General features: G+C 62.4%; 3 protein-coding genes across 7 annotated transcripts in view; 2 read left to right on the top strand and 1 right to left on the bottom strand.

Annotated features, from left to right (window-relative positions):
• The window catches only part of TRIM9 (tripartite motif containing 9), a 69,502-nt gene extending 63,550 nt beyond the window's left edge, over positions 1 to 5,952 (top strand). For 2 of the 4 annotated variants that reach the window (XM_087746877.1, XM_087746878.1), the window contains exons 10-13: positions 134 to 157; positions 1,193 to 1,496; positions 2,277 to 2,439; positions 4,259 to 5,952. In XM_087746877.1, coding sequence (XP_087603003.1) covers positions 134 to 157; positions 1,193 to 1,496; positions 2,277 to 2,439; positions 4,259 to 4,321 — 554 coding nt within the window. In that variant the 3' untranslated portion in view covers positions 4,322 to 5,952. The remainder of the gene's footprint in view (positions 1 to 133; positions 158 to 1,192; positions 1,497 to 2,276; positions 2,440 to 4,258) is intronic. The other 2 variants (XM_009472746.2, XM_087746879.1) reach the window with 1 other exon arrangement.
• A 2,016-nt stretch (positions 5,953 to 7,968) lies between these two features.
• PYGL (glycogen phosphorylase L) lies at positions 7,969 to 21,696 on the top strand. Of its 2 annotated transcripts, XM_087746881.1 has the most exons (21): positions 7,969 to 8,122; positions 8,874 to 9,126; positions 10,645 to 10,746; positions 12,458 to 12,536; positions 12,831 to 12,934; positions 14,235 to 14,366; positions 14,919 to 15,030; positions 15,114 to 15,196; positions 16,266 to 16,409; positions 16,592 to 16,684; positions 16,954 to 17,100; positions 17,700 to 17,863; positions 17,965 to 18,079; positions 18,322 to 18,423; positions 18,501 to 18,648; positions 18,762 to 18,820; positions 19,141 to 19,282; positions 19,447 to 19,654; positions 19,734 to 19,868; positions 20,467 to 20,533; positions 20,757 to 21,696. In XM_087746881.1, exons 2-21 carry the CDS (start codon positions 8,884 to 8,886, stop codon positions 20,943 to 20,945), a joined length of 2,568 nt encoding a protein of 855 aa, XP_087603007.1. In that variant the 5' UTR covers positions 7,969 to 8,122; positions 8,874 to 8,883; the 3' UTR covers positions 20,946 to 21,696. The 2 variants fall into 2 exon arrangements, with proteins under 2 accessions (XP_087603007.1, XP_087603006.1); XM_087746880.1 differs by lacking the exon at positions 7,969 to 8,122 and having other exon boundaries at positions 8,795 to 9,126.
• Positions 21,527 to 27,533, bottom strand: ABHD12B (abhydrolase domain containing 12B). The gene is made up of 13 exons (XM_087746882.1): positions 27,372 to 27,533; positions 25,359 to 25,489; positions 24,794 to 24,896; positions 24,565 to 24,684; positions 24,201 to 24,231; positions 24,000 to 24,045; positions 23,780 to 23,909; positions 23,485 to 23,525; positions 23,158 to 23,237; positions 22,944 to 23,026; positions 22,286 to 22,364; positions 22,021 to 22,145; positions 21,527 to 21,656 (listed from the first exon to the last, which is right to left on the bottom strand). The coding sequence occupies exons 1-13, from the start codon at positions 27,506 to 27,508 to the stop codon at positions 21,635 to 21,637; spliced, it is 1,128 nt and encodes a 375-aa protein (XP_087603008.1). The 5' UTR covers positions 27,509 to 27,533; the 3' UTR covers positions 21,527 to 21,634.
• Positions 27,534 to 27,679: the final 146 nt, after the last annotated feature.

Raw genomic sequence — 27,679 nt, forward strand, 5'->3', positions numbered from 1 at the left:
TTATGCAAAACGCTGAACGGTCCCTGCGCTCGCTGGAGAAGCAGGCAAGCAGAAATTATTTCTCATTCCTTTCTTTACCCACCTTTACGTGCTGTTTTCTCTCCTGCATGCCTTTCCTTGGGAATGACCACAGTTGACATTAAAAAAATGGTGGCAGGTACGGAATCGCCTCCGTCAAGTTGCAAAACTGGGGCACCCGCGTGCATGTGAGCTGTCTTGTGAAACGATCCAATAAATCAATGAATAAATCTCACCAGAGTGTTTTATTTTTTAAGACGTATTTACTCCTGCAGGCGTGAGAGTGTTTTGTGGATGTGTCAGTTCACGTTTCAGTGACCGCTGGAGAAAACCACCTGGGGAACCGGGCTGGTGGCTCGTGAAACCCCGTGCCTGTGTCTTGTCGAGGACGTGACCCTCTGTCTGTCAGATTTGCAGTATCCGAGTCCTGTGCGTTTAAACCAGCAGCTGTACCGAGCCGTGGAGGTTTTGGGGCATTTCCAGCCTTCCCATGAGCTAGCTCTTGTCTTACGTGTGGCCGGTTGCTCTGCAGGGACGGTGTGACGTAGCATCTCTGTCAATGTAGACCTCTGTATGTGCTTTTGGTTCCCAGGACTGCCAGCCCCCAAACACACACGCACCGTTTCTCTCCTCATCCTCAGTCCCCTTCCCACGCTGGGCCTGACCCTGCAAACTGTTGTTTGCATGAGTAACCCTTAGTCGTAGGAGTAAGTTACGTTAGCTAGAGCCTGGAGACCTGGCCAGGATCGCACATCTCCTTCTGCTAGGGTCAAATTTTAGGAGATTGTGAGGATCCTGCGGGCTCGCAAGCTGAGACAGACAGACAGTGGGAGGGGATGGAGACAGACAGGCAGCGGGGAGCAGCAAGAGCAAAACCCATCCAAGTCCCGGCCGTAAAACCTCAGCCGCGCTGGCAGGCTGCAGCTGCAGAAGCTCCAAGCGTCCCTCCGTGACGGAAGGTGCCCTCCGTCAGCCAGCAGCCCCCTCCGCTCCGCAGCTCCCTGCCCGCTTCTCGCTGCCGCCTCGGTGGGCAGCGGCCCGAGCCCCCGCCGTGCCTTCGCCCCGCGCGTCGGCCCTGCATGCAGCATGCGCTGTTTCGTGTCCGCTCCACGTGGCTCGGTCGCCGATGGCCGCGCTCCCGCCAGTCTAACCTGATGTTGTTTGTGTGTTCCAGTTGCTTGGTTTTCTTTCGATCCTGCCTCTGCCCATGCTGACATCATCTTTTCTAATGACAACCTGACTGTCACCTGCAACAGCTATGATGACAGGGTTGTGCTGGGGAAAACGGGCTTTTCCAAAGGGCTCCATTACTGGGAGCTGTCAATCGATCGTTACGATAACCACCCTGACCCGGCCTTTGGTGTGGCACGCATTGATGTCCTGAAGGATGCCATGCTGGGCAAGGACGACAAGGCCTGGGCCATGTACGTGGACAATAACCGGAGCTGGTTCATGCACAACAATTCGCACACCAACAGGTACGTGGTCTGCAACAAGGTCTTCCTCCCAGAGACGGCAGCCCAATCTCAGCCCACGTAAGAGCCCGTGGCTTTTCCAGTGGCACCTACAGGCACCCACGGGAAGGGTGACATCGCTCCTAATCGCCTCTGTTAGAGGATGCGCCCATGTCCCAAGCGAAGGACAGTCCCTGCCTCCCTGGTTCTGCCTTGCTCCGATATTCCTTCCCTGCTACTGCCACTCTTTCCGTGCTGACCTTCCCCCGAGCACGCACGGCACTGCTCCTCTGTAGAGCTCCCTTCCCGTTAACACCCGAAGCCCTGCGACTCGTGCAACAAGAGAATAGCATTCGCCTTGATCCCTGTGCCACAGCTATTGCTCGCTTTCCCCGTGGGACAGCGGGGCTGAGGGCTTTGAAGCGTGGGGAGAGCCTGGTGTCACCTTCCTGCGGCCTCAAGGGCCGTTCCCTGATGGGGCAGCAGGTTTTGAAGTGGGCCCTGCAGCTTTACTCCCCAGGTCCACTTGCTTTCCCCCGTGGTTGTCTTGCCGTGGCTGCTCTGGTAGGTAGCTTTGCCCTCAGGGACATCATGGCAAGCGGAGAGCACCTCTGCCGGAGGCTCGAGGAGGTGCCCAGGGACTTGCGAGCGTGGCTGGGATGGGTGCAGGTCGTGGCCTGGCTCCTGAGTGAGCTGTGACGTTCAGCATCGTCAGCCCTTGAGGTCCGTGGCTTGAACCCCGAGGCGGGAGCACAAGGGACATGAAGCCACAGAGATGCTCTGATCTTTTTCTCGCCCCCGCAGAACCGAGGGTGGGATAACGAAAGGCGCCACAGTGGGAGTGCTGCTGGATTTGACCAGGAGAACCTTGACATTCTCCATCAACGAGGACCAGCAAGGGCCCGTTGCCTTTGAGAACCTGGAGGGCCTCTTCTTCCCCGCAGTCAGCCTCAACAGGAACGTGCAGGTATGTGCTTTCACCTTGCTCTCCGGAGCACCGCCGCAGCGTGCCCTGCGGCTGAGCTTGCTGGCGAGCTCCCTCTGATGCTGCCGTCACCGCAGTGTCTGTTGATGCTCAGCAGCATGGGGACTTTGTGGAGTGGGGAGGGCTCTCGTGCCACAGGGGCAGCTTGGAAAGGGCTGAATTTACACCCTAAACCACCTGCAAGTCCTAAAATCAGGCTGCCGCCGGCTCCCTGCTCCAGGTTTCTCCGTCAGGGCTGATGAAGCACCAGGGCTCTCCAGCCCTCCTGGTTGATGGGGCTTGACAACTCCATTTTGTGATACTCCCCTGCAAGAGCCTCACCAGCTGTTACAGCTCTCCCTGGACCCAGACAGGAGCATTACCAGGGAGAAGGGCACCTTTTAAAGCCCGTTTTCCTCTGGGGCGTTTCAAACCCCTCTTCTCTCCCTCTCTCCCAAGCTCTCAGCTCTCCTGAACATCACCAAGCGGTGGCTCCCTGGGCCTATCTGGTATTTTCATCTTTCATTTTTCTTCTCACTGATCTCATCCCCGCTATCCTTTCCCACAACAACTCCCCCGTGTTCACCGAGCCCGGCTTTGGCACATCCACTCTGCCACCGTTTGCACCTCCAGCACTGCCCAAGCGCCCAGGCACATCCTAGGACACGTTGCACGTCACGGGTGACCTTGGGGTGTCGAGCATTTTGGCGTGGTGGTCTGCAGTGGATGTCAAAGGCGTCACCTCTGCGCGAGGGCAGAGGCAGCAAGTGGCCTCTGGAAATTGGGGATCCGTGGATTAGGGCGTGCTCTTCTATGTTGTCCATTGGGATACGGGGCATGCTGCGCTGTCACCGAGGCAGTGACAGTCTTCCAGCAGCGCTGGGGCAGAGGTCGGTCAGTACCTTCCCAACCCCTGGGAGCATCCCTGCCGGAGCGTCCCCCCCCAGGGCCTCGCGGGCTTGGAGAGGGGCTGGCAAGCGTGCGACGTGCCAGGGCTGTGCCGCTGTTTAATTAGGAAACATTAAAGAATCCCATCTCATCTGCGCTGGTTTTAGGAGTTGCTGTATTCATTCGATGTGGTAAAGACATCCTGCTCTGTGAGGGGTTTAATTCCTACCACAATCTTCATCACAGCCCTAAAAGACGAGCGCGTGTCTAGGGCCCCTCTGCTTTCTGACAGTTCTCTGAGCAAGGCAGAGCTTAAATCCCCTGCCAACAGAGGAGTCCCATGGGATGCTGATAAAAGGCTGCTAATAAACCCAAGCCATTCATTATCCTTCTTCAAAGGTGTATGAGTAATGAAAAATTACTCCAATTAGGAGGGAAATAATTGTATTTTAGACAAAGTTTTCTATAAATCTCTGTCTGAAGGGGAAACTGCTGCTGTTCCAATGTTCCATGGCCCTGCCCCAGCACCCTGCTGCTGCTCAGCTTCCCCACCACGGGGGTCCCTCCTCCCACCGGCAATCAGCCACGTCCCCTCCGCTCAGGGCCTTCTCGGAGGTCTCCTTCAGCCCCCTCCGTACCCTTTTGTCCATCCCATCTGCAGAAAGATGCTGCTGTGTCCCACCTCCCTGGCAGCCGACCATTGGATCCGTCCGCAGCCAGCTGGGAATATTTGAGGCTTGGTACCGCTGGTACCCGCAGTCCCACTTCACAGGGGCCTCAGCAGCGCAAGCAAGGCATAAAACAGCGAGACAGAGCCACCGCTGTGGTCCTGGGACAACCTCTCCCACCCCCAGGTCCCTGTGCCGGCCGCTCACCGTGGGCTGTCCCGCCGGGCACGGAGGGATGCGGCTGAGCCCCGTATGTCTCGTTGCAGGTGACGCTGCACACCGGCCTGCCGGTCCCCGAATTCTACGCTTCGCGCTCGGCCATGCCATGAGGATGCTCCCGGAGCCGGCTGCCTCTTCTCGGGAGGAGAGGAGCCAGCCCGTTCCCTTCTGCGGGACGAGGCCGGCCGCCGAGCTGCCGGGTCCCTGCTCGGCCGCCGGCCGGAGACAGGGAGGCAAAGCAGGAAAGAAGAACCTGGCTTTTGGCCGTCTCTGATCTCCGCCCTCCCGCGCTGTCCTGTGTGTGTGCGCTTCGCTGTTTAGCTCTTTTTGGCTGATGAAGTACCTAGGTAGCCTGAGATGTTCCTCTGTGTCCACTTTTAGGTTTGGTTTTATTGATTTGAGTTGGGGTTGGGGGGGGGGGGGCAGTTTCGTCTCGCTTGGCAGAGCGCTTACCCCTCCCGTGGGGCTGGCCGGAGGGACCCCCGCCACGGGAAAGCTTTCACCCACGCCAGCCCCGTTACTTTGCAGGATATTTCTTTCCCCCGTGGCCTTTCTTGCAGAGCGCCCTCGGTCACATGTAGAGGTGGGTCCTGGATTACCAGTCAGTCTCCACGTCCTTACCAAAACACCCAGCCCTGTCCCTTGTCCCCCCGAGGTGTTTCTGTGGGGCACGGGGGGGGCTGCCCTGTCCCCGGGTGCTCCGGGTGCCGGCAGGCCCTCGGTCCAGTGCCGAGCACCCGCGCCGTGCTCTTCCCCCTGCTCCCCGCAGCCCGGCGCCGGCACACGCGCCACAGCCATACGCCGGAGAGCCCTCGTCGGGCTCTTTGGAGATTAGCATTTATTTTTTTATAGTTGCCGTATAAAGCCTAGCCTTAAATACTAACTGATAGTGTCCTTCCGTTCACCGGAGAATTCATTCTGCAGTGAGGGTCTGACAGGGAGCCGGGGATGGGGATGAGGATGGGGAGGAAGGAGAGCTGGCCACAGCCCTGCCACGCACTCAGGAATAGGTGCCCGCTGCCCTGCCCGTACCTGCTGCCGGCAGCAGTTCCCGTCAGCCTCCACTCCCTACCCTGACTTTCTGGTAATTCAGAGGCAGGAGAGGAGTGGGAGGTGGTGGGCGCCGTGCCCGGTGCCAGCCCCCGTTCCCGTGCCGAGGGCGCCTGCATGCGCATGTCCCCATGCTTCGCTTTTCCGTCCCTCCTCGTCTCCCCAGCGCGGCTGGCGGGGCCGGGGGAGGCGGCGGTGTCGCTGCCGGGCGGCTGCCAGCGTGCCCAGCCTGGCCGGAGAGCCGCGGCTCATGGATCTGGGGCTGGGGGGGAGCTACGGGAGCACCGGTCCAGCAGAAAGACGAGTGTAAATAGACCATTCCCTTCCAGCGTGCCCTCTCTCTAGGACGGTCCCGTTCGTTCCCTTGTTGCTCTAGTATTAAGTTTACCTAATTTATTGGATGGGTGCTATCTTGTTGACTTACACCGAGGAGTTTCTCTCAGCTGCAGGAGAGCCGTGTTGCGGGACAACGCCGAGCAGCTCTTTGGTGAATTCCTGACGAGCCCCCGTGGCCGGCTCACCCGGGGCTCCTCTCTCAGCCGTTATCCCCGGTTCTTTAGGATGTCCATGGTGCTTATTAGACTCCCAGTGATTGTAAGACGTCGTCCCCCTGTACCGCGATGATAGCTGCATACAGCCGCTGTACTGAAGAGAAGTGTCATGTTTGCTGTTCTAATAAAGGACTTTTATGAGAGAAGGGCAGAGCTTCCCAGAGCATCTCTGTGCTGCCACAACCCCTGGCTTCGGTTCCCATCTCGTCCCCCCCGGTACGGTCACCGCAACGCACTGCGCATCCCCGTGCCGTGACCGCTGGGAGACAGCAGCGGAGAACGGACAGAACTCGGCTCACGGGAGGGAGGGGGGCACAGAAGCCAGCTGAAACCCAGCGCCGTGGCAGCCCCATGCGATGACCGCGGGGCCGGGGCAGCTTGTGCCCCCGCGTCCCCTTCCCCAGCACAGCGGCACCGCAGCACCCTCTCCCCGGGTCAGTGCCACAGCTGGCGCGGCCGCAGCACCTGCAGGGTGGCGGGGACAGGAACTTTTCTGCCCCACGGCCCGGGACAGGAACTTTTCCACCCCGTGGCCTGGAGACACCCCAGGAGGGAGACGGGTCATTGCAAACCCCGTGTTACACCTGCGGTGCTCTTGGGGAGCAAACCTGGGCACGGCCATGAACCCCAAATCCAGCAGCCTCGCATCCCGCCCAGCCTTTTCCCAACCCTTTCCCGTCCCCAGCACGCTCCCGCCTCCCTTCTTAGTGTGCAGGAGGAGCGGTGCTGATTCCCCATTCCCGACGTGGGTGCTGAGCTGGGACAGCGGGAGAGGGGAGGGGGGCAGCTCCCAGCCCCGCCGCCCCACGGGGCCCTCCCGGGGCTCCCCGCTCCGCCTGCAGCCTCAAGCAGAGGAGTTTGGGGGTGCCAAGGGATGGTCCTGGGTGCCGAGGAGCCGGGATGTAAGGAAGAAGGGATGGCATTTGGTGGAAGGGAGGAATTACCAAGGCTGGATACAGAGCAGCATCTCCCCGGGGGGCCAAGCCACTGCGTCCAGCCCAGCGCAGCCACCCCACCACCAGCCTGGAAACCCGTCCAGGCACGGACCAGGCAGGGAAGAGAGAGAAACCGCTAGAAATCACGAGATGGCAAGAAGTGAAAGAGCCCAGCAGCGTTGTGATGCAGTGCTGAAAACATTAAAATCCCTCAGGGCGGGTCTTTCTTCCAGAAATAGGGGCGAACGCGAAGGGATGAGTGGTGTGGAGGCCATTTCCGAAGGAAAGGCTTCTCCCAGCGGCCCGAGAAGGGCTCGCTGTTGGGATATCAGCGCCTGCTCTACGGTTTCTCAGAGCACTTTGAGAGAAGTTTTCAACGTGAGGCCTCTGAGCTCATCATGGGCTCAAGTCCAGGGCTAAAGAAAAACCGCTAATGCATTGCGTGAAGTGCCTTTATGTCTCAGAACGATGCTCGTCCCTTCCAGACGAGGAACGTGCCCAGGACGCTGCGCTACGGGAAATTGCATCCTCCCTGCAGCACATAAAACCCAGCCCGTAAATAAGTCATGCACGGGGAGAGGGAACAACCCGGGGCCGGAGGACACCCGCCACCGGGGGTCTCTGCCCAACGCTCGGCAGCTCTCGGGGCGCTTTGCAACGGCACCGTTTGCACGGCTGCAATTTCCACCTGTGTCGGAGGGCAGGGCCTGGGCGTGAAATACCTGCTCTCGGCACCGAGCCCCTGCCTGCTCGGCGCCTGGCATTTATTTGCTGACAAGGAAACCGTGCCCAAGCTTCCTCCAGACACTAATCCTTCAATTTGCCCCGTGAAAAATCAGGCAGATGGGTGACATTCCTTCTTTCCCACATTGCCCATGGCTGGTGCAGGAACCAGCCCCTTCTCCCAAGGCTTCGGTGAGCCGCTGCAGCCCGTTGCCGGGACCCGGCTCGGCGTGGAGCCTCGTGCTGCTGGGTGCCAGCTGGGGTGGCGATCGGGGTGGCCCCAGGAGCACGGGTGGCGCGGCCAGCCCGCAGGGCGGCGGTTGGGGTGCCTCGCTCTTCGGCTGCCGGTGGTTTAGCTTTGCAGAACCGGGCAGGGAAGAGGCGCGAGGCTGGAAAGGCTGCGCGGGCATGGCGGGAGGAAGAGGAAGAGGTGTTGCGTTGTCGGCTCTGATCAGCTATTCTTGCCCTCGGGAGGAACCGGAGGCAGGAGGCAGGGCAGGGCTCCGCGGGCAGGCAGGGCAGGCAGGGCAGGCAGGGCGGGCAGGCACCCAGCCCTGCCCGGGGAGGCGGCTGTGAAGAGCCCGGAGCTGAGCAGAAGAGATCCTACGCCATTTCCAAAGGGATTGCGGAGCGGGCAGGGAAAAGTGAGGAGGTGAGGGGAGAAGGGGTTGCAAGAGATGGCTGCAAGGAGGGGGTGCAGGGGAGGGGGTGCAGGGGAAGGGGTGCAGGGGAAGGGGGTGCAGGGAGGGGGTGCAAGGGAGGGGGTGCAGGGGAGGGGGTGCAGGGGAAGGGGGTGCAGGGGAAGGGGGTGCAGGGAGGGGGTGCAAGGGAGGGGGTGCAGGGGAGGGGGTGCAGGGGAAGGGGTGAAGGGGAAGGGGGTGCAGGGAGGGGGTGCAAGGGAGGGGGTGCAGGGGAAGGGGGTGCAGGGGAAGGGGTGCAGGGGAAGGCGGTGCAGGGAGGGGGTGTAGGGGAGGGGGTGCAAGGGAGGGGGTGCAGAAGAGGGGGTGCAAGGGAAGGCGTGCAGGGAGGTGCAGAAGAGGGGGTGCAGAGGAAGGGGTGCAGGGGAGGGGGTGCAGGGGAAGGGGTGCGGGGGGGTGCCGCCCGCTGCAGGTGCCCCCCGCCGCCCCCGGGGCCGCCCGCTGCAGGTGGCGGGGGGACGGACGGACGGACGGGCGGACACGGGGACCCCTCCTCGCCCCCCGGCTCCGTGCCCCCTCCTCGTCGCGCAGCCCCGTTCCGCTCCCGCCCCACGAGTGGGCGGCCCGTGGAGGCGGCCCGGCCCCGGCCCCTCCCCGGGGCACCGGTAGCCCGGCCCCGCCGGCGAGCTCAGCCCCCGGGGGCGGAGGCGGAACCCGGTCGCGGTGCCCAGCCCCTCCGTGACAGCGTCCCCCGTCTCCCCGCAGCCCCGCCGGCATGTCGCGACCGCTGTCGGACCAAGAACGGCGAAAGCAGATCAGCATCCGCGGCATCGTGGGAGCCGAGAGCGTGGCCGAGCTGAAGCGGGGCTTCAACCGGCACCTCCACTTCACCCTGGTCAAGGACCGCAATGTGGCCACCCCCCGGGACTACTACTTCGCCCTGGCCCACACCGTGCGGGACCACCTGGTGGGGCGCTGGATCCGCACCCAGCAGTACTACTACGAGAAGGACCCCAAGGTGGGAGCGAGGGGATGCTTGGGGGGGACCCTCATCCCAGGGCGGAGGGCGGTGGGAACCCCCCGGCTTTCCCAAAGTGGGTCCTGCGTTACGGCCGGGGTGGGAGAAGGGGAATTTGTCCGGCCGTCGCAACCCCGTGGGTGCAAACCCTCCCTCTGCGAACACGCTGGAAGAACATAGAGAACGGGGGGGCTTGGTTTTTCTTGGCTTTAGGGATATTCCCCCGGCTTAGCCCAGCGCAGGGACTGGACTTTAACAAGCGAGGCCACTGGCCTTTGCTTTGCAAAACAAACAGAGCGCAGCTTGGCCGGCAGCTGGGCGCAGGGCATGGGAACAGCGTTTGTTGTCCTGCAGCGCTGGCGTGGGTGCGGTCTACCAAAACCAGCTGCAAAGCCTTCTAGGGTGAATTCCTTAAAGGGTTTAAATGATCCCGCAGCCAGCCACAAGCAGGCCTGGTTTAAAAGAGGTGCGAGCTTAATCTGCGCCGCGGTGATCCTGAGCGCGGAAGATCCGGTTCGTGCAGGAGTTTCTGTGCTGCTGCCCGTCTGTGCCAGCTTGCGCCGAGCGCGGGGCTCCGGCTGCTGGGGGATTAGGCAGTAATCCCCCCCTGCCACCTGGACGGCCCTGTCGGCTCTAATTTTCTCCCTGCAAGGGTGGCCCTGCAAACACCTCCCTGGGACCGTGCCAGCCCCTGATAGCTCAACCCCTGCCCCATGTTGAGAAAAGAAGATGAGCCTCTTCCAGGGCTCGAGTCTGGGGACCCTCCTGTGTAGCTGAGCCGTGCTGCATGCCGTCTGCCCGGCGTGGCCGCCTCTGGCTCTGCTGGCACCAAACCACTGAGCCCAACCGATCCTGCCCAGCGCATCCCCCCGCCGACCCCGCACGGGTCCTGGGGAAACCTGTCAAGTCAGCAACTTCCTCCAGCCTAAATCCTTCCTTAAAACCTGCGGGGGCTGACGCCGGGGGACGGCTTACACAAGCCTCCGCGTTACCGGCCGCATCCTGCACCCCTCGTGTCAGCATGTGCAGTGCTCCGGAGACCGATCCCCCTGGGGCCGGCAGAGGAAGGCCGCGTCCCCGCGGCTGCCGTGCGCCCCGGGCCCCGGCGGCTTGCTTGGTTTTCCGGTTGCTTTGCAGCTCGGGGTGACATTAGGAAACGTCTCCTCTTTAAAGTTTAACTTTGTGCCGCCGCGGCCGCTGGCGTGCTCGGGGTGACCATCCTGGAGCTGTCCCTGCTCTCGGACAGGGCGCCGGGGCTTGTCCAAACAAAACTGCCTCGGCGCTTCCCGCTTCCCGGCTTGGGAAGCAGCAGCGGTGGGAGAGCAGGGCTGGGGCTGCAGGGCTCGGCCGCCTCCGAGCAGCTCCGGCCCTCAAATTCCCGGTGCAAACCACCCTGCTCTGTTGAGAGTCAGGGTTTTTCCTCTTGCTGCGAGATAACGCCCGATAGCAGCTTCTGGGATCCAGGGGAGCCTCCTCTGGCCCCAGGGAAGGTGACCAGGGGGTGGTTTTCTCTTTCAGAGGATTTACTACCTCTCCCTGGAGTTTTACATGGGGCGGACGCTGCAGAACACCATGATTAACCTGGGGCTGCAGAATGCCTGCGATGAAGCCATCTACCAGGTGAGCACCTCAGGGGGTCGGTGGGGAGCCAGACCGGGAGGGCTCCGCACCCTCCGCCTCCTGGGGATGTTCGTGTTTTACCGCGCTGGCTGCAAACTGCTCCCTGAGCCGCAGGCGATGCTGTGGTGGATAAACACTGCTCCGGGACTGGCTCTCGAAAGGCCTGGGGCCACAGCCAGTGCTTAGAGCCTGATCGGGGCTGTCCAGCCTGGCGGCTGCGTGCTGAGGGATGCGGCACGGCGCTGCTGAGTGCCGGCAGGACGGAGGCTCGAGCTCCTACACTGCAAGGAAACTCATGGTTCCATGCATGAGGCCATTAATAGCTGTAATCAATGGCAGAGGAGAATAAAAGGTTGGCCAAACCCAGCCCCAGCCTGGCGCCGGCACCACGAGGCACTCGGGCTGTCGGAGGTTTTTGGGTGGCTCCTTTCCCCCCATGCTGTGCTTGCACCCCTTGCGACCAACGCCGGCGTACGCGGCCGGGGCGGTTGCACAACAGCAGGAGCAGCTTTCGTGCAAACGCGTTCAAAGGAGAGGAACTTATTTTTAGGTTTTTTTTATCTGTTGACCTTGCAGTGAGGATGGGAGCTCGGCGGGGGGGAGGGTGGAGGGGAAGAGCCCGGGATGCCACGTTCTGGTGGCCTGGGGAAGCAGAAGGTGCGAGGTTATTTGGAAATGATCCTCTTTGCAGCGATGGCAGGTAAAGCTCTGAGGGAAATCCTCCTTACTGCGTACACTGAGCCCCCGGACACAAACGCCAAACATCTCTAAAATAAAAGGTTTGGCATAATATGAATCCCTTAAGGTATTTTGGTAGGTGTTCAGGGCTGCCGGTGAAATTCAGAGCTGTGCAGCCTAGTGCCGTGAAACACCGGCGAGGCTGCGGCCAGTGCTGGTGCTCCAGGACCTGTCTGTGACCGGCTGGTTTGGCCATGGGACCAGGGTTGTCCCTGCTTACTGTGACCATGGGACATCGCGGGGACGTCAGACCAAGAGGTTTCTGTGGGAAAAGGGGGCTCATCCCTGGCAAGGCACCGTCTTATTTCCCGCTGAGCTGCCCGAGGAGCTTTGCATAGGCAAAACCTCTTCCTCCCACAGCATCTCGGGCTGGAAGCTTTACATTTCCTTGTAAAAGTGGCGTAGCCGCTTCTCTGGGCGTCTCTGTTGAAGGGCGATGCCTGGAGCCGGGGGGACGGGCACCTGGGTGCCTGCCCCGGGGAGACGGGGTGCTGGGGGAGCAGGGGCCTGGTGCCTGCCCCCGTGGGGCTGCAGCCATCGGGCTGGGGCATGGAGAGGGGGAACGGGCCCGGGAATGAGCCCTGGGAGACCTGCCTGAAATGGCTGGGACCACGAGAGCAGCACCCTCGTTACGGCTGGGTGCCCACCGCCACCAGGATCTCATCCACGGCGAGGTCAGGGACTTGTGTGTCCCTTGTAAAGGCTGGTGGAGTGACTTAAATACCCGAGCTGGTCCCTGCCACACCATGGAGTGGCCATGGAGAGGAGGGACCGCTTTGGATGCAAATCCCCAGCTGCAGGGATGGGTCTGGCAGGCTTGGGTGCCTTTCCACCCCTCCTGGAGCCCACCTGCAAGCGGGGACGGCAGCGGTGGGCGCCAGACAGCACCCGCGGGTGCGTGCCAGCAGTGCCTCCCCTCCGCGGGGCTGGGCACCCTGAGAGCCTCCAGCCCGTCACCTCTCCTCATCTGCAGCTCGGGCTGGACATGGAAGAGCTGGAGGAAATCGAGGAGGATGCCGGTCTTGGCAACGGCGGTCTCGGCAGGTTGGCTGGTGAGTGAGCCCCCCAAAATGGTCTCGTTGCCTGGGTGGTGGGGCACAGCCCTGGAGCCTTTGCATCCCCTGGGGGGGGGGTACCTAAACCTGGGGGGGGTTACGGCTCCAGCCTTTCCGTGCACAGGGCGAGAGGCGCGGGGTGGCCAGGGAGCGAGCGGTGGCTGCTGGCCCTGGCTCGTGTCTCTGCGGGGCGGCTGCTTGCGGCCATCGGCTCTCCACGGGGAGAAGGACCCGCTGCCTGCCGGGGCTCCCCGGGGAGGTGCCGCTCACTGCTCTCCTCTGCCCCGGCAGCCTGCTTCCTCGACTCGATGGCAACGCTGGGGCTGGCAGCCTACGGCTACGGCATCCGCTACGAGTACGGCATCTTCAACCAGAAGATCCGGGATGGGTGGCAGGTACAGACAGAGGCGCACAGCCCCCCGGCAGGAGCCCCGAGTCCGGCCTCCCCCTTAAATCAGGCCAAGATCAGGGTGTACAGACACTCTCCCTTAGCTTGGAGACTGCTGGAGCCTGAGTTGGTGCTGTGATATTTAAAACTTGGCAGATGTTTTCTCGAACGAGTTTAACTTCTTAAACCGGTGCAGGCACATAGCATCCCTCCCCGCAGCAGGGAAGCTCACCCTCCATCCCGGCTGGCTCCGGCGCATGGGGCTGGGGATCAGCCTGGTGTCTCGGTTCCCCATTGAGCCCATTAGTGGCTCGGTGCAGTGACACGGAGGGGAGCGGATCCTCCTCGCAGCACACCCCGCTAATTAGCAGAAAGCTGCGAGTCAGCGTGACATCCTTTCCTCCTGAGCTGGGTTTGCGCGGACGCCTGCCCATGTAGCGGGGACGTGAGCCGTATCTCTGCCGGGAGCAGGGCCCGTGGCCCAGCTCCATGGCCGCGTGGAGCAGGCGAGGATGGAGAAATCGTGTCCCTGCTCCTGGCGGGGTGGGGATGGTTTCACTGGGGTGGTACAGGGATGGTGTGAAGAAGCCCAGGGGGAGGCCGGATCCAGCCCCGCAGCCTGGCCATGCTGCTCGACGCCTGGGTCAAAACACCCGAGGGTGGAAGAGGCTGTTTTGGAAATGCAGTGGAAAATGTGGTGTGTATCTGCAAAACCCCTGGTGGGAGACAGCCCCGAATACCCGGAGGGACCCTGTGAGCATCTCCAAAAAGCTGTATCTACAGCCGGCAAGTGGAGGCCTTTCCTCCTCGGTGCTGTGCGTCCTAACGGGGCTTATCTCCTCTGACCTTCACGCATCGTCCCTGCTGCCCAGAGCTCTGCCCCAGCCGTGACAAAGGCGATGCCAACCCAGGCTCTCCCCTGTAACAGCGCTGCCAGGCTAGGGAATGAGCCCGATTCGTTAGCCAACCTCTCAAAACTCCAATTAAGAGGGCTAATGGCGTCTCGGTCGTAGCATGGCAGTGTTAGTGGTGCACGAAGAGAAATGTTGCTTTCCTCCCCACCTCCTCATCCCCATCCATCACCCCTCCGGCAGGGAGACCCCAGGGTTTAGGGTGGTCAGGGTACAGCCCTGCCTCCGGGCTCACCCTGCGGTGCTGGAATTCGGGTTTAGGGTGGGTGAACTCTGGAGCATCATCCCCTTTGCCATGAGCAGCCGGAGCCTTTCCCAACCATCCTGCACGTGGCACAATCCGGGGAGGTCCCCGGGGCTGGGCGGCCCCGTCACCGCTCTCGCTCCCTCTGGCAGGTGGAAGAAGCCGATGACTGGCTCCGGCACGGCAATCCCTGGGAGAAAGCCCGTCCCGAGTACATGCTGCCTGTGCACTTCTACGGCCGGGTGGAGCACGCCGCCACCGGCACCAAGTGGGTCGACACGCAGGTACGGGCTGGGACGCAGCTTCGTGGGGCCGGCATGCGGGGAACCCTCCTTGTGTGGCTTGTCCGGTCGCCTGGGGGGCTCTGACGGGCCGGCTGCACCCCGGGCACGGGTCCTGCCCGCATCCCTGCTGGGGAGGAGCAAACTGGGGTGGGGATGGATGCAGGGATGGGGACAGGCTTTGCTGCTCCACATCTGCAGCCAACCCCTGAAACACCCAAAAGCACCTCCAGCAGGTCTGTGTGCAATGCGCAGCCCAGCACAACGGCTTAAATTGAGCTTCTCCTGACCCTCGCAAGCCTCGCTCCATCTCCTGAGTGCTTCTGGCAAACACCTGCGGCCAGGCAGGCCTGGGGGAGCCGAGGTGTCCCCGGGGCAGGGGCTGGGGGTACCAAGCACATCCCCATGCATGCAACCCCGTGAAGGTGGGTGCAACCCTGAGCTGACTCCTGCGGAAGGGTCTGTGGGAGGGGGGGCTCCGGTGGGGCCGGGGGGACGTGGGGGGACACCAGCCAGGGGTGCAGCCCGGCTCCGGCTGCCCTGCCCATGTCCTAGGTGGTGCTGGCGCTGCCCTACGATACCCCCGTGCCCGGGTACATGAACAACACCGTCAACACCATGCGCCTGTGGTCAGCTCGGGCACCCAACGACTTCAACCTGCGGGACTGTAAGTGGGTGCTGGCGGGGTGCTGAGCGGGACGGGGCGCCGGGAGGGTCCCGCACCCACCTTATCCCTTTGCTCCTCTCCAGTCAATGTCGGAGACTACATCCAGGCCGTGCTGGACAGAAACCTGGCAGAGAACATATCCCGCGTCCTCTACCCCAACGACAATGTAAGTGGGGATGGAGGGGTGTCCCTGTTCTAGGGATGGCTAAAGATTGCGGAGCAGCCCCTCTCGCCGGGACATCGCAGAGATGTTTTAGTTGTGTTTCAAGCCGCCTGCAGTGCTTGGATGGGGATTGCTGCTCTTGCCAGCGCTGCCCGGGGCTGCAGCAGACTCGAGTCCTTTCCCAGGCAAATCTGTGCTCAGGGCGGGAAAGGGGAGGGAGTGGGAATGAGCACGTCCTGCTGCAGAAATGTTCCTCGAGTCTCAAAATATAACATGAGGGCAAACTGATGAACACTGCTGGCATTTTCCTGCCTGTCCCTTGCAGCCCAGGACCAGAGATTATGCTTCAAATTGCCCTTTGCATCCCGATGCCTTTGCATCTTGCTGCGGGTGTTCTTGCCGTGCTGCACGCTGGCTGGCACGGAGGCGCGGTGGGACGTACAGCCCTTCCCCGGGCACAAAACGAGCTGCAAAGCAGGGGAAGAAGGCGAAGAGCGGCTCTCCTTGCTCTGCAGCCTGTTTTGGGCAGGCCCTGATGGGGTTTTTTTCCTGTATAATCCTACCCCAGCCCTCCCAGCTGGCGAGGAGAACTGGGAGCACCACAGCTGCGGTGGTGAGACTGCCTCCTGCAGATCCTCTCTTGCAGACCAGCTAGTTGATGTTTTGTGCTGTGTGAACGGTGGTTTTAATTCTTGTCTTAGAAATAGCTCCTAGGTGTTACAGCCCCTGTGGCTTCCCTTCCCATTGCCCCGGTACCTTTCCTTGCGGCCGAAATTTTCAAACCAGGGAGAACAGGTTTCGACGATGCTCGGGGAGGATTAAACTCTGTTTGTACCAGCACATCTCAAACCCCGGTGCTGAAATCTGGAAAGCGAGAAGATGTTGGGGTTAGAGGTGCTGCCAGCACCGGTGCTGGGGGAAGCACTGGGGGCTCGCGCCGGGCCGTGCGGTGGATGTGTGCCGGCGTGGGTCCCTGTGTGGCGGGGAGCCCCAGGAAGGCGCAGCTCCTCCAGCGCAGGCGTGCCTGGGCAATGCGGTGCAATCCTGCAGCACCCCGCTCCTCTGCTCACAGTTCTTCGAGGGGAAGGAGCTGCGGCTGAAGCAGGAGTACTTCGTCGTGGCTGCCACCCTGCAGGACATCATACGCCGCTTCAAAGCATCCAAATTTGGGAGCACGGACAGTGTCCGAACCGTGTTTGATTCCTTCCCCGACCAGGTACGAGCCAGGGCTGCTCTGCCTTGTGCCTTAGAGCTCATTTTGACGCCTCCCAGATGCACACCCAGGGCTGGAGAGGTTTTGTGGACCCTCCATGGGTGCCTACGCCCAGCTGACTTGGGCAGTGGGCTGCCCACGTGTCCCCCGCATGTCCCCGTGCACCACCCCTGCTCTCCCCGCAGGTCGCCATCCAGCTGAACGACACACACCCCGCCATGGCCATCCCTGAGCTGATGAGGATTTTCGTGGACATCGAGAAGCTGCCATGGAACAAGGTGGGGAGACCCGACCTGGCCCTTGGGTTCCCTCTGGTTGCACCCAGCCTCCCGCCCACCCGCGGCGGAGGAGCTGGGGAACCGGTTTTGTAGCTGCTGGTGGCCTGGGGAGTGATGTGGGGCAGTCAGTTTGGGTTTAACCCATATGGAGTTGGAGGATCCAGCTTGGCCGTGCTGCTGGCCACCGTGGGAGGACCGTGCGTGGGTGCTGGCACCCGCCCAGAGCTGCCTCCACCCTCGCCGCTCAGTGCCGGCTCTCCTCCCGGCAGGCCTGGGACATCACCAAGCGGACCTTCGCCTACACCAACCACACGGTGCTCCCCGAAGCCCTGGAGCGCTGGCCGGTGGACCTGGTGGAGAAGCTGCTCCCCAGACACCTGCAGATCATCTACGAGATCAACCAGAGGCACCTGGATGTAAGTGCCTTGGGACGGCGCAGGAGCCCTCTCCAGAGAGCGGGACGGGGATGTCCTGTTGGGACTGGGGGGATGCACAAACCGATGGTGGTGGGTGTGTGGCCGGGTGGTTCTGGCTGCTGTTTTGGGGGGCTGGTGTATAGGAAGGCCCTCCCCACCAGTCTGTTGCCATCCCGCAGTTAGTGGCTATTTTAAAGACTTCACCCATTGCTCCAGGGACTTACCTGCTGGCATTTCTTTGCTCCCTAAATACTAAATTCATCCTGAAGAAGGATGAGGCTGGGGGTACAAAGAAGGTGGTGGTTTGGCCTCCTGGGCTGGCAGCACGAGGCTCTTGCTGAAGCAGCCCTGCTGGCCCAGCACGTGCCCAGAAGCCCCTCTCCATGAGGACTTGGGGGGTCCTTCTGTCCAGAGACATCCGTGCTGGGGAAGGGCGCCCTTCGGAGGGGGTTTGCACCGTCACCCTGGAGTAAAAGCCCCCGCTCCGGCTGGTGTCAAATGCGTTGGAGACGTTGCTGTGGGCCCTTCCTCGGGAGCCATCGGGTGGGACATCCTTAAACACTGGCACCGCTCACCACCTCTCCGGCCTCCACCGGCAGCACATCGCCTCCCTCTTCCCTAACGATGTGGACCGGCTGCGGAGGATGTCCCTGATAGAGGAGGGAGGCATCAAGAGGATCAACATGGCCCATCTCTGCATCGTCGGCTCCCACGCTGTCAACGGCGTGGCGAAGATCCACTCCGAAATAGTCAAGACGCAAGTGTAAGCGCGGGGAGGGAGGCGGTGGTGGATCACCCTCGGCGTAGAAATGGTGGCGGTGGGTGGTGGGCGAGCCTGAAGCTGTCCCCTCCTCATCCTCGCAGCTTCCAGGACTTTGCAGCGCTGGAGCCGGAGAAGTTTCAGAACAAGACCAACGGCATCACGCCACGGCGCTGGCTCCTGCTCTGCAACCCGGGGCTGGCGGAGCTCATTGCAGAGGTAACGGCGCCAGGGGAGCGCGCCGGTCCCCAAAACTTGACCCCAGGGACACTGCCCCTGGGGACACCGCTCCAACCTCAGCCATTTATATCTTTTGAATGGTCAAGCTCTGCTTGCATCTCGCTCGAGTCCCCTGCTCCTGCTTCCCAAGCGCTGCTGGCTTTGCCAGGCGGGAGCAGCGTGCCCGATGAAGGTGGCCGCCCCCATCCTGTGGTCAGCGAGTTCCTCTGCTCCCGTTGCAGAAAATAGGGGAGGACTACGTGCGGGACCTGAGCCAGCTGATGAAGCTGCACGAGTTTGTGGATGACGACCTCTTCATCCGGGAGGTGGCCAAAGTGAAGCAGGTGAGGGGTGCGGGCCGGGGGGACGCAGGCCGGGGGAGCACCGGCTGGGGGCTGACGTGCTCCCTGCCCTCTGCCAGGAGAACAAGGTGAAGTTCGCACTGTACCTGGAGAAGGAGTACAAAGTGAAGATCAACCCGTCCTCCATGTTCGACGTGCACGTGAAGAGGATCCACGAGTACAAGCGGCAGCTGATGAACTGCCTGCACATCATCACCATGTACAACCGTAAGCCACCGCGTGCCCTGAGGGGATAGGCTGCCCTGGGGGGGCACGAGCATCCCTGTCCCCCAGGACTGCAGCTAAAGCAGAGGGTGACACCATGCTGCTGTCTTCTCCAGGCATCAGGAGGGATCCTGCGAAGCTGTTTGTGCCGAGGACAGTGATCATCGGGGGCAAGGTAAGCTGGGTCAGGAGTTTTAGGCATTTTGGAGGAAGTCCTTGAAGATGCCCTAGGGGATCTGGGTGCAGATGTTCTCATGGGGTTGTGTCCCCGAAGTCCTCTGGAAGCCTCGAGGCAGCACTTGTTGGCTTCAACTCAAGCAAGGTTCTGCTGCCTATGGTCTTGCAAGCCCCCAAAAACTTGGTGGCACAAGACACGAGTTGGATGAGGGATGGGAGCAGGGCTGAGCGGGTGCTTCCCTGGGCACGTGGGAGCTGGGTGCTCCTCGCCGGCCCCTGGCACCAGCCCTCCAGGCTCACCCGTGCCTTTTCTCCTAGGCTGCCCCAGGATATCACATGGCTAAAATGATCATCAAGCTCATTAACGCCGTGGCTCAGGTGGTGAACAACGACCCCGTTGTGGGGAGCAAGCTGAAGGTCATCTTCCTGGAGAACTACAGGGTCTCGCTGGCAGAGAAAGGTAGCTGACGTGGGGCACGCTGTGGGGAGGGGATGTCCGCCCTGCGGCCATCCACCAGCCCATGGCTCCATCACTGTGAGGCAGCAAATCTAACGTCCTTCAGCACGATACAAACCCAAAGCTGGTCACCAGGAGCCCCTTGTCTCCATGTGTTTTGTTGGCAGTGATCCCCGCTACCGACCTGTCGGAGCAGATTTCCACGGCGGGCACCGAGGCGTCGGGTACGGGGAACATGAAGTTCATGCTGAACGGAGCTCTGACCATCGGCACCATGGATGGAGCCAACGTGGAAATGGCCGAGGAGGCTGGAGAGGAAAACCTGTTCATCTTCGGCATGAGGGTGGAGGACGTCACGGAGCTGGACAGGGAAGGGTGAGGGCTGGGGACGCCACAGGGGTGCCACCACAGGCAGCCGGAGCAGCACCATCTCATATCAACCCTTCCCCGCCAGGTACAATGCCCAGAAGTACTACAACCGGCTCCCCGAGTTGAAGCAAGCCATTGACCAGATTAAGAGTGGCTTCTTCTCCCCAGAGGAGCCCGACCTCTTCAAAGACGTGGTCAACATGCTCTTCCACCATGACCGGTGAGGCCTGAGATGCCATCCATCCCCTGGGTTGGGTTTCTCCACCACACTCCTAGTGCCCATGCAGAGCAGCCCCCTGCACCAACCATCCACCCTCTGGCTGATAAGGTCCCATTTTCTGGCCCTGATGTTGTGCACGTGGGCGAGCAAGTGATGCTCTGTGGGTACAAACAGCTCTCCACGTGCAGCACGTCACGCTTGCTGCATTAAAGCCTGGGGTACGGTAAGGCCAAGACGCATTTGGGTGCACAGCCCTTGCCGGATGATAGATGCTTTTAGGTGTCTCATGGGCTTTCCCGGACAGAGCACCAAGCAGCCAAGGGCTGGGGGCATTTGTACCGGGGAAATGTCATCCCGGTGAGCTGACGCAGGGTGTCCCCTCCCAGGCCACCCGTCCAGCCTGCGCCGCAGCGCCCGTGGGCTTGCAGGGCTCTGTACAAACAGGGCTTGGGGAGGCCAAATTCGTCTGAAGTGTTCATGTTTGAGGAAACCCCAGATCTGGCAGCCCGAGCCACGTGCGCTACAGCCGCCGGCCACCGCCACGCTCCTACCTGTGCGTTTCTGCCATCGCTGACTTCCCCTTTCTTCGCTGCTGTAGGTTTAAAGTTTTTGCAGACTACGAGGCTTATGTTAAATGCCAAGAGAAGGTCAGCGAGCTGTACCTGGTGAGTTCCAGCCCGGGGGCGAGGTGGGACGGCTGTGATGGTGGCCCAACGTCCCATCCTGGAGAAGGGGTCTGGTGGGGCTGTGCACGTAGATGGGTTCCTGGCGAGAAGGCTCCTGGCTGGGCTGCTGCGGGGTGTCCCTGGTTGAAAGCCAGTCTCGGGGCCAACGTGGCACCCGTGGGCGCAAGCCTCCGTCCCCACTGTCCCACCACTCTCCTTGCAGAACTCCAAGGCATGGACCAAGATGGTCATCAAGAACATCGCGGCAGCCGGCAAGTTCTCCAGCGACCGCACCATCAAGGAGTATGCCCGGGACATCTGGCATGTGGAGCCCTCCGACCTGAAGATCCCACCGCCCAACGAGCCCCGGGACGCGGTCGAGGACAAGACCCCCAACGGCACGGCAGCGTAGGGGCGCGGAGCTGCCGCCGGCCGGAGCCAGGGGAAGCAAGCGCGCGGGCTGTAAAATTGTCTCTGCTGTCTAGTCTCTATGTCGCTGCTGCTGGCTTTCCTACGGACGGGGAAGGGGGGGATTTTTATAACGTAAGTGTCGTGCGGAAAGCAAAAGCACGTCGCCCTGTTGCCTGCATGGGTGCTAAAAGTGCCATTGGAGCCTGAGGGGCTGTTTGCCGAAGCCTAAAATTAGGGACTGGGCTCACTTGCACCAGTGCTAATGCAGAAAGAGGGTGCAGGAGGTGAGCTGCTGGGGCTCAGGGCAGGGCAGGGTGGGCAGCACAGCTGGCCACAGCTGCCGAAGCCCTGGCAGGTGATGCCGAAGCAGGACTTGGGGTGCAGCTCTTGCCAGTCCTGAGGCATGGGTGCCAGGGGGGTTAAGGAGTGTTTGCGGTCAGGCCCACGTACCCCCACCACTGCCCCAGATGATGCTCCTGGCCACCGTTTGCATGGTCCTGTCCCAGGAGCAGCCCCCAGGTCACAGCAGTATCTCCATCCCTGAGTAACCTGCAGCATCCTCGAAGCAGTGGGCGAATTAGAAAGTTTCTCAGTAGTTTTTATTACGTACAGCAGTAAGTTCAGTGCAACGAGGGGTTCCCGGTGTGGGTTTGAGGGAGTGCTCCTGGTCGCTGCGCGCAGCAGCTGCCATCACTTCATGTTCAAGAAGTCTCTGCAACAAGACGCAATAAATCGTACACTCTATCACTGACCGCCCTGTGCTGCTTCAGATCCTCATTTCTGATCCCTGGATGTGGGTCTGAGCTGGGCTTAGAGCAAAGCTGCATCTCTGCACCCAGGGCAAAGAGGAGCTGGGGGCTGTCCCCAGGGCCACCTCCCCGTGACACCCAGGCCGAGGACAGGCTCAGGGCAGTGAGGAATGACTGGAGCTCAAAAATTGATGCCAGCAAGCACCGTAGGGAGGGGAAGGAGCAGGGGAGGGCACCTGCAGGGCTGCAGCAGGGGAGGATGCACCCGTGGAAGAAGAGGCCAAGGCTCATTCTGTGTCCCCCCTATTTCTGCAGAGCAGCACTTACTTCACCAGGGCGGGCAGCTCCGGGTTGAACGAGATGTAGTCGTGGCCCAGGCCCAGCTTTTTGGGAAAGGTAATGAACTTCACCTTGCTTTTGTCCTTGTAGGCGCTGCGTGCGGTTTCGAAGAGCTGCCGTGGGGTGGGAGCGCAGTTAGCAGCATGCACCGGGGACCTCAAACCCCTTCCCACCCCCTCTCCCTCCCCTTCAGCCCCCCAAAACCAGCGCCCACCCCCATTAAAGCCCCCGTGGAGGCGATGGTGGTCCCCACCTTGCTGCCCAGTTGCGGAGGCAGGATAGCATCATCTTCTGCGTTCAGGATAAGGAGGGGGCAGGCCAGCACTTTCACGCTGCGGGCAGTAAGTACAGCACGAAGGAGTCACCCCAGAGCCAACAGCCCCGTGGGAGCCTTGCTGGGTGCTGCCAAAACCCCCACAGCCACCCTGACCCCCCCCAGATGCTCCCTCTCAGAGCCATCCCAGCCCATCGGTGGCCAAGGGCAGCTGAACTGCCCCAGGGTGATGCCCACGCTGCTCGCCCCAGCCCAGCAGCACCAAGCACCCTAATAACCTTAAACCCCTGACACAGGGTGCTCGGGCTTCAAAAACATCCGTGAACAACGTGGCTTTTAGCAAAGGCACCCACAAACACGGAGGGGGAAGGACCCTGCCATCACAGAGTGTGTCTGTGCTGCAACACGGGTGGGACTCGAGCACGTAGTGCTCAAAAAAAGGATGTTGGCTTGTGGACTTTGCTCAGTAGTAATATTGATATCTGAAATTATGCAAATAAAAAGCCATTTTGAAAGCATGAGTAAGCTGGGCAAACACAAATAAGAGTGCAGGGATTGCACGGTGTGACATGTCCAACCCGCCCCTCCTCGGCCAGCCCCGCGGGGACGGCTGCACCCCATCCCTCCGGGCACTCACTTCTCGTTGTTGCGGAAGAACATGTTGCCCAGGGCCAGCGAGTCCAGGATGAGGTACTCGAAACCCGGGAAGGGGTGGTAGAGCTGTCAGGGAGAGAGTTGGGGGGGGATGCTAAGTCCTGGCTTTGATTGCTGCAGCCCCCCGCCGGAGGGGAGCCCCGGGCCGCTGGGGCTGCCACCGCTGGGGGACCCCGCGGCGAGAGCCCCCGGCTCACCTTGGTGAGGGGGAAGTGCATAGCTGCTTCGCGGATGTCGGTGTAGGGTGCCTCCAGGACGATGGCATCAACCTGGATCCCTGAGGGCAGCGCGGGGCGAGAGCAGGCACGGGGGCCGTGAGCCATGAGGCCAAGATGCCCTCGTCCCGCTAAGGAGGATGGGGACGGCCACTTGTCCCCACCACGGGGGGGCCAAGCCTGATGCTCGAGCAGAGAGCAGCAGGGCTCCCCACCTCCTCTGCAGCCCCCAAAATCTGTCTGGGGTGTGCAGAGCCCCAGAGGGGGGACGACACTGTGTGGGGCCAACCCCGCCACGCTGGCCCTTACCTCGCTCCTCCTGCAGTTTCCTTGCCGTGTTCGTGGCAATCCTGCAAGAAGGGGGGGGGGGGGGGGGGGGCCATCGTGACACCCCGGTGGGACACATGGCACCCTCAGACTCCCCCCTTGCACACGAGGTTTTGCTTTGCAGGTGCCTCCACCAAGGAGCTGCTCCAACCCCTCGGTCCATCCCCAGGTGGCACCGGTGTGGCAGCAGCGTCCCGGCCCAGGGACCGGCTGTAGGCTCCTGCATCAGCCAGCACCCATGGGGCATCCCCCTGCCGTCACCCAGCCCTGCACCTACCCCGTCCCCAAGGAGTGTCCCCAGAAAAGGATGCTGCTGTTCCCACTCCGTGCTTTGGCCCAGTCGTAGAGGGCCAGGACGTCCGTGGTGAAGCCGCTCTCTGTGGGGTGCCCGCTGGAGTCCCCGTAGCCTGCGGGGGACACGGCTGGGCGTCACGACCCAGGGTGGGACACTGGGCCCGGGGGGGGTCACTCAGCGAGAGGCAGGGGGATGACGTTACCTCTGTAGTCGAGAGCGAGGATGTGGAAGTCAGCAGCCCCCATCGTCTGTCAGAGGAGCGGCACCGTGTCACGTCCTGGGGGCGGGATGCACCCCAGGGCCCCCCAGCATGGCCGGGTTCACTCTGCCCAGGGTCCCTCTGGGGTCCCGGAGCCCGCGTGAGCCCTGGCAGGGCCCAGTCCCCCCACAGGGCACCACTTACCTTCAAGAACTGGACGCGGTGGTTCGCAGCCCTGATGGGGAAAGGGAGGTTAGAGCTCGGGGAGGGACCCTCCCCTCCAGTGCCAGTTCAGCCGAGAGACTGGGGTGACCTTTTCCCAGCAGGGGAAAGCTGGATGCTCTGGGGTGGATGGGTTTTCACGTTTCCCTTTAACTGAAAGGGATTTTCCTCCACCCACAGGATCAGAAACTGCCGCAGCAACCCCAGCCCTGCAGCACGGCTGGCTGCTGCACTGAGTTTGCCAGTTCTCACCCCACGCAGAGACGCTGCGTGACAGCGGCCGCCGCACCCATCCTCCCCTGGGAGAGGCACGCACCCGGTCCCGGCCCCGCTCACAGGTACTCACCTGGTCCCCCCGTTACCGTGCAGGTAGATGATCACAGGGTGAGCATCGGCAAGCGCCTCCTCGTACCAGCGCTGGTCCTTGCCCTGCGCCTCGGCCCCTCTGCTGCCCGGCACCGTGTGCCTGGGGGGGCCAGAGCGGGGTTACCCGGGGGGCTCCACCTGCTCTAGCCAGGACACTGGCGTAGCCACACGGCTGTGCCCACCTGGGCCACCAGGGCCACCCTGCTCACCAGATGCCAACCGTGACGCCCGGCTCGGTGTCAAGGTAGAGGCTGACGGTGTTGTTCAGCAGCAGCTCCGGCCGCTGAAGGTCCACGAAGAAGGGGTAGCGCACTGATGGAGAAATCGCAGCCGTCAGACGGGCAACCCAGAAACCCTCGTACCCAGTGGCGTTTGCACATTTTCCAAAGCAACGTGTTATTTTTTTGAAATGATTTGCGCGGAGGCCAAGGGCCGTGCCACAGCTGGCTCGGGGAGTGGGTAGGCGAGCACAGCCCTCTGCCACCTCCTCCCACCCGGATTCCTAGCCCTGTCGACGCTGTGCATGCCCAGATGTGTTGCAACTTTAGGCAGCGAACAGCTGCATTATTACAGCCTGCAAAACACGAGGTGCCAACGGGAAAGGTCCCTGCATGCCTCCTCTGCCAGCCCACGGCAAAGGGGTGGTTGGACGGGTGCCGCCCTGGCGCTGGGTGCGGCCCCCTCCCACAGTTTGGGGATCCCCCCAGCCCCCTGTCTGCTGAAATCCTGGGTGGTGGGGGGCTCTCCCGGTTGGGACAGCCCTGGAGCACTCACGCAGGTTCAGGAAGACTAATTTGGCGAGCGTGCCGAAGGGGAAGAGGCGGATGAGGAAGGGCACGGAGATGTAGATGAGGAGCAGGCCCAGGAGGAGGGTGCGCAGCCGGGGACACCAGGCCAGCCGGCCCCTGCAAGGAAGGCACCTTGTTAGCACATCCCCTCCCGCCCGAGAGCTCTGAGGCACAGCGGAGCCAGGTCCCCCTTCCCAACCCCAGTCGTGATGGTTGGATACAGCGGCTTTTCCCCCTCAAGGGCCTGAGGCTGCCATTTGTGTCCCCCTGGGACTGGGAACTGGTTCTCCACATCGGGGTTGTGTTTGGTTTTCGGGGATGGAGCCGAGGTGTCGGAGCAGCCCCACTGTGACACAGCGTCATGAGAGGCCACGATCCGGTCCCCCGCAGCCTCCCACGGGACACCGGCAGGCAGGAAGGGCAGGGCATGTACCAAGGCCGGGAGTTGCAAGCCAAACCGGCAACAAGGAACAACCAACGCTCTGTGGCAACACCCCGAGTCATGGGTGGTGAGACACGACCATGGAGGTGTCCCCAAGCCCGGCACCAAGAGCCTCTGCAATTGTCCAGGGACAAGGAGGAAAGCCGGGAAAGAGGCGCAGGGAGCCCACAGCACTGCAGGAGAAACCAGTCCCCAGGGCGATGTCCCGCAGTGCCACCAGCACAGGGTGGGGAGCGCGACCACCCCCGTCCTGCCCCGAAGGGCTGGGGGACGCATCCAGCCGCAGCGAGCCGCCAGCCAGCCCCAGCCCCAGCCTCCCAGAGGGAAGGGAATGCCAAGAGCTGCAGATTGCCTGGCATCAACGTCTCTCGTGGGCTGGCGGCGCTGGGCGATGGGGAAACTGGTCTGGACCCTGAGGGATTTAGGGCAAAGGTTTCTGACAGGCATTCAAGCACAGTTCGCTCCCTGCCAGCACATGCCCAGGGTCATCGTCGTTCCTGCAGAAAGGGATTTATTTCATTGCCTGCCCTGGGGAGTGTGGCAAGATGCTGAGAAAGGGTTGCAAAGGGGGTACCAGGGCAAGGTGGCAAGGTCCCCGTGGCGCAGGCACCCTTCCTGGGAGGGTGCAAGGGTGGCGTGAGCTGTGCTGGAGCCACGGGGAGCTCCTTGAACCCCCGTCGCGCCCCAAGATGTTGGTCTGAGCAGTCCCACTGCGCGTTGGCAGCAGCGGGCCAGCAGCACCCTCGCAGTCGCTGCGGTTAATTATTAGGTGCTGCTCTTGGTCTACACCTAATATGCAAGTGAAGGGGCGAGCGCTCACACCTGCCCTTGCACAATACCTGCTGCAGGTGAGAATCACCGGGTCCGGAGCGGGTGGGGGGACGCGCCCACCAAGGGGCACCTCTGACAGCTGGCACGGCAACAAGCCACCGCATGGCGTCAGGGGGACAGCAAAGTGACATGGGGACACAGCCACAGCACGGCATCATGATGGGGGGGGGGGCATGGCCGTGGTACGGGATCACAGCCGTGGCAGGGTGACATGGGACATGGCCACCGTACGGGATCACGGCCGTGGCAGGGGGACAAGGGACATGGCCACGGTACGGGATCACAGCTGTGGCAGGGGGACAAGGGACATGGCCACGGTACAGGATCACGGCCGTGGCAGGGTGACATGGGACATGGCCACCATACGGGATCACAGCCATGGCAGGGGGACATGGGGACACGGCCGTAGCCCAGGATCATGGCTGTGGCAGGGTGGCACAGCCACGGCCAGGGGGACACACATGGGGTCACGGCCCCAGCAAGGTGACAAGGCCACGGCGTGGGGACACAGAAGCACGGCCACAGCACGGGGACAGACCTACAGCACAGGGGACACAGCGGTGGCACATGGTCACACGAGACGCGGCAGGGGACACGGCGGGGCAACAGAGCATGGCCACAGCAGGGGACAGGGAGCGAAACACCCGCGGGGACCGGGACACGGTCCCGGGGAGCGCAGCGCCCCCACGCCGGCCCGGTAGCCCGGTACCGCAGCCGGGTACTCACCGCTCCGGCCGGGCCGCGCCGGCCCTGCCCTCCGCCCGCCCGCTGTCGCCATTCCCGTCCCGGTCCCGGTCCCGGTCCCGGTCCCGGTCCCGATCCCGGTCGCCGTCGCCACCGCCCCGCTCGCCGCGCCGCCGCATCGCCCCGCCGCCCTGCCCTCGCCGCCGCCGCGCCGCCAGGCCCCGCCCCGCGCAGTCAGGCCCCTCCCCACGCCCCCAAGGCCCGCCCACGCCCAGGCACGGCCCCGCCTCCCACAGCCGCCCTCCCGCCCGCAGGCCACGCCCCCAGGCGCCAGGCCACGCCCCCCACCC

The sequence above is a fragment of the Nipponia nippon genome, unplaced genomic scaffold (genome assembly GCF_047370975.1).
Source record: "Nipponia nippon isolate SJK-2023a ecotype South Korea unplaced genomic scaffold, ASM4737097v1 scaffold_11, whole genome shotgun sequence".
Lineage (NCBI taxonomy): Eukaryota > Metazoa > Chordata > Aves > Pelecaniformes > Threskiornithidae > Nipponia > Nipponia nippon.

Coding starts and splice junctions, on each gene's coding strand:
- PYGL (XM_087746881.1), top strand. CDS start 8,884: ATGTCGCGACCGCTGTCGGACCAAGAACGGCGAAAGCAGATCAGCATC. Junction 18,649..18,761: donor CATCATCACCATGTACAACC/GTAAGCCACCGC, acceptor TGTCTTCTCCAG/GCATCAGGAGGGATCCTGCG. Junction 20,534..20,756: donor AGGTCAGCGAGCTGTACCTG/GTGAGTTCCAGC, acceptor CTCTCCTTGCAG/AACTCCAAGGCATGGACCAA.
- ABHD12B (XM_087746882.1), bottom strand. CDS start 27,508: ATGCGGCGGCGCGGCGAGCGGGGCGGTGGCGACGGCGACCGGGATCGG. Junction 25,490..27,371: donor GGCGCGGCCCGGCCGGAGCG/GTGAGTACCCGG, acceptor CCTTCCTTGCAG/GGGCCGGCTGGCCTGGTGTC. Junction 24,046..24,200: donor ACCGCGTCCAGTTCTTGAAG/GTAAGTGGTGCC, acceptor CTCCTCTGACAG/ACGATGGGGGCTGCTGACTT.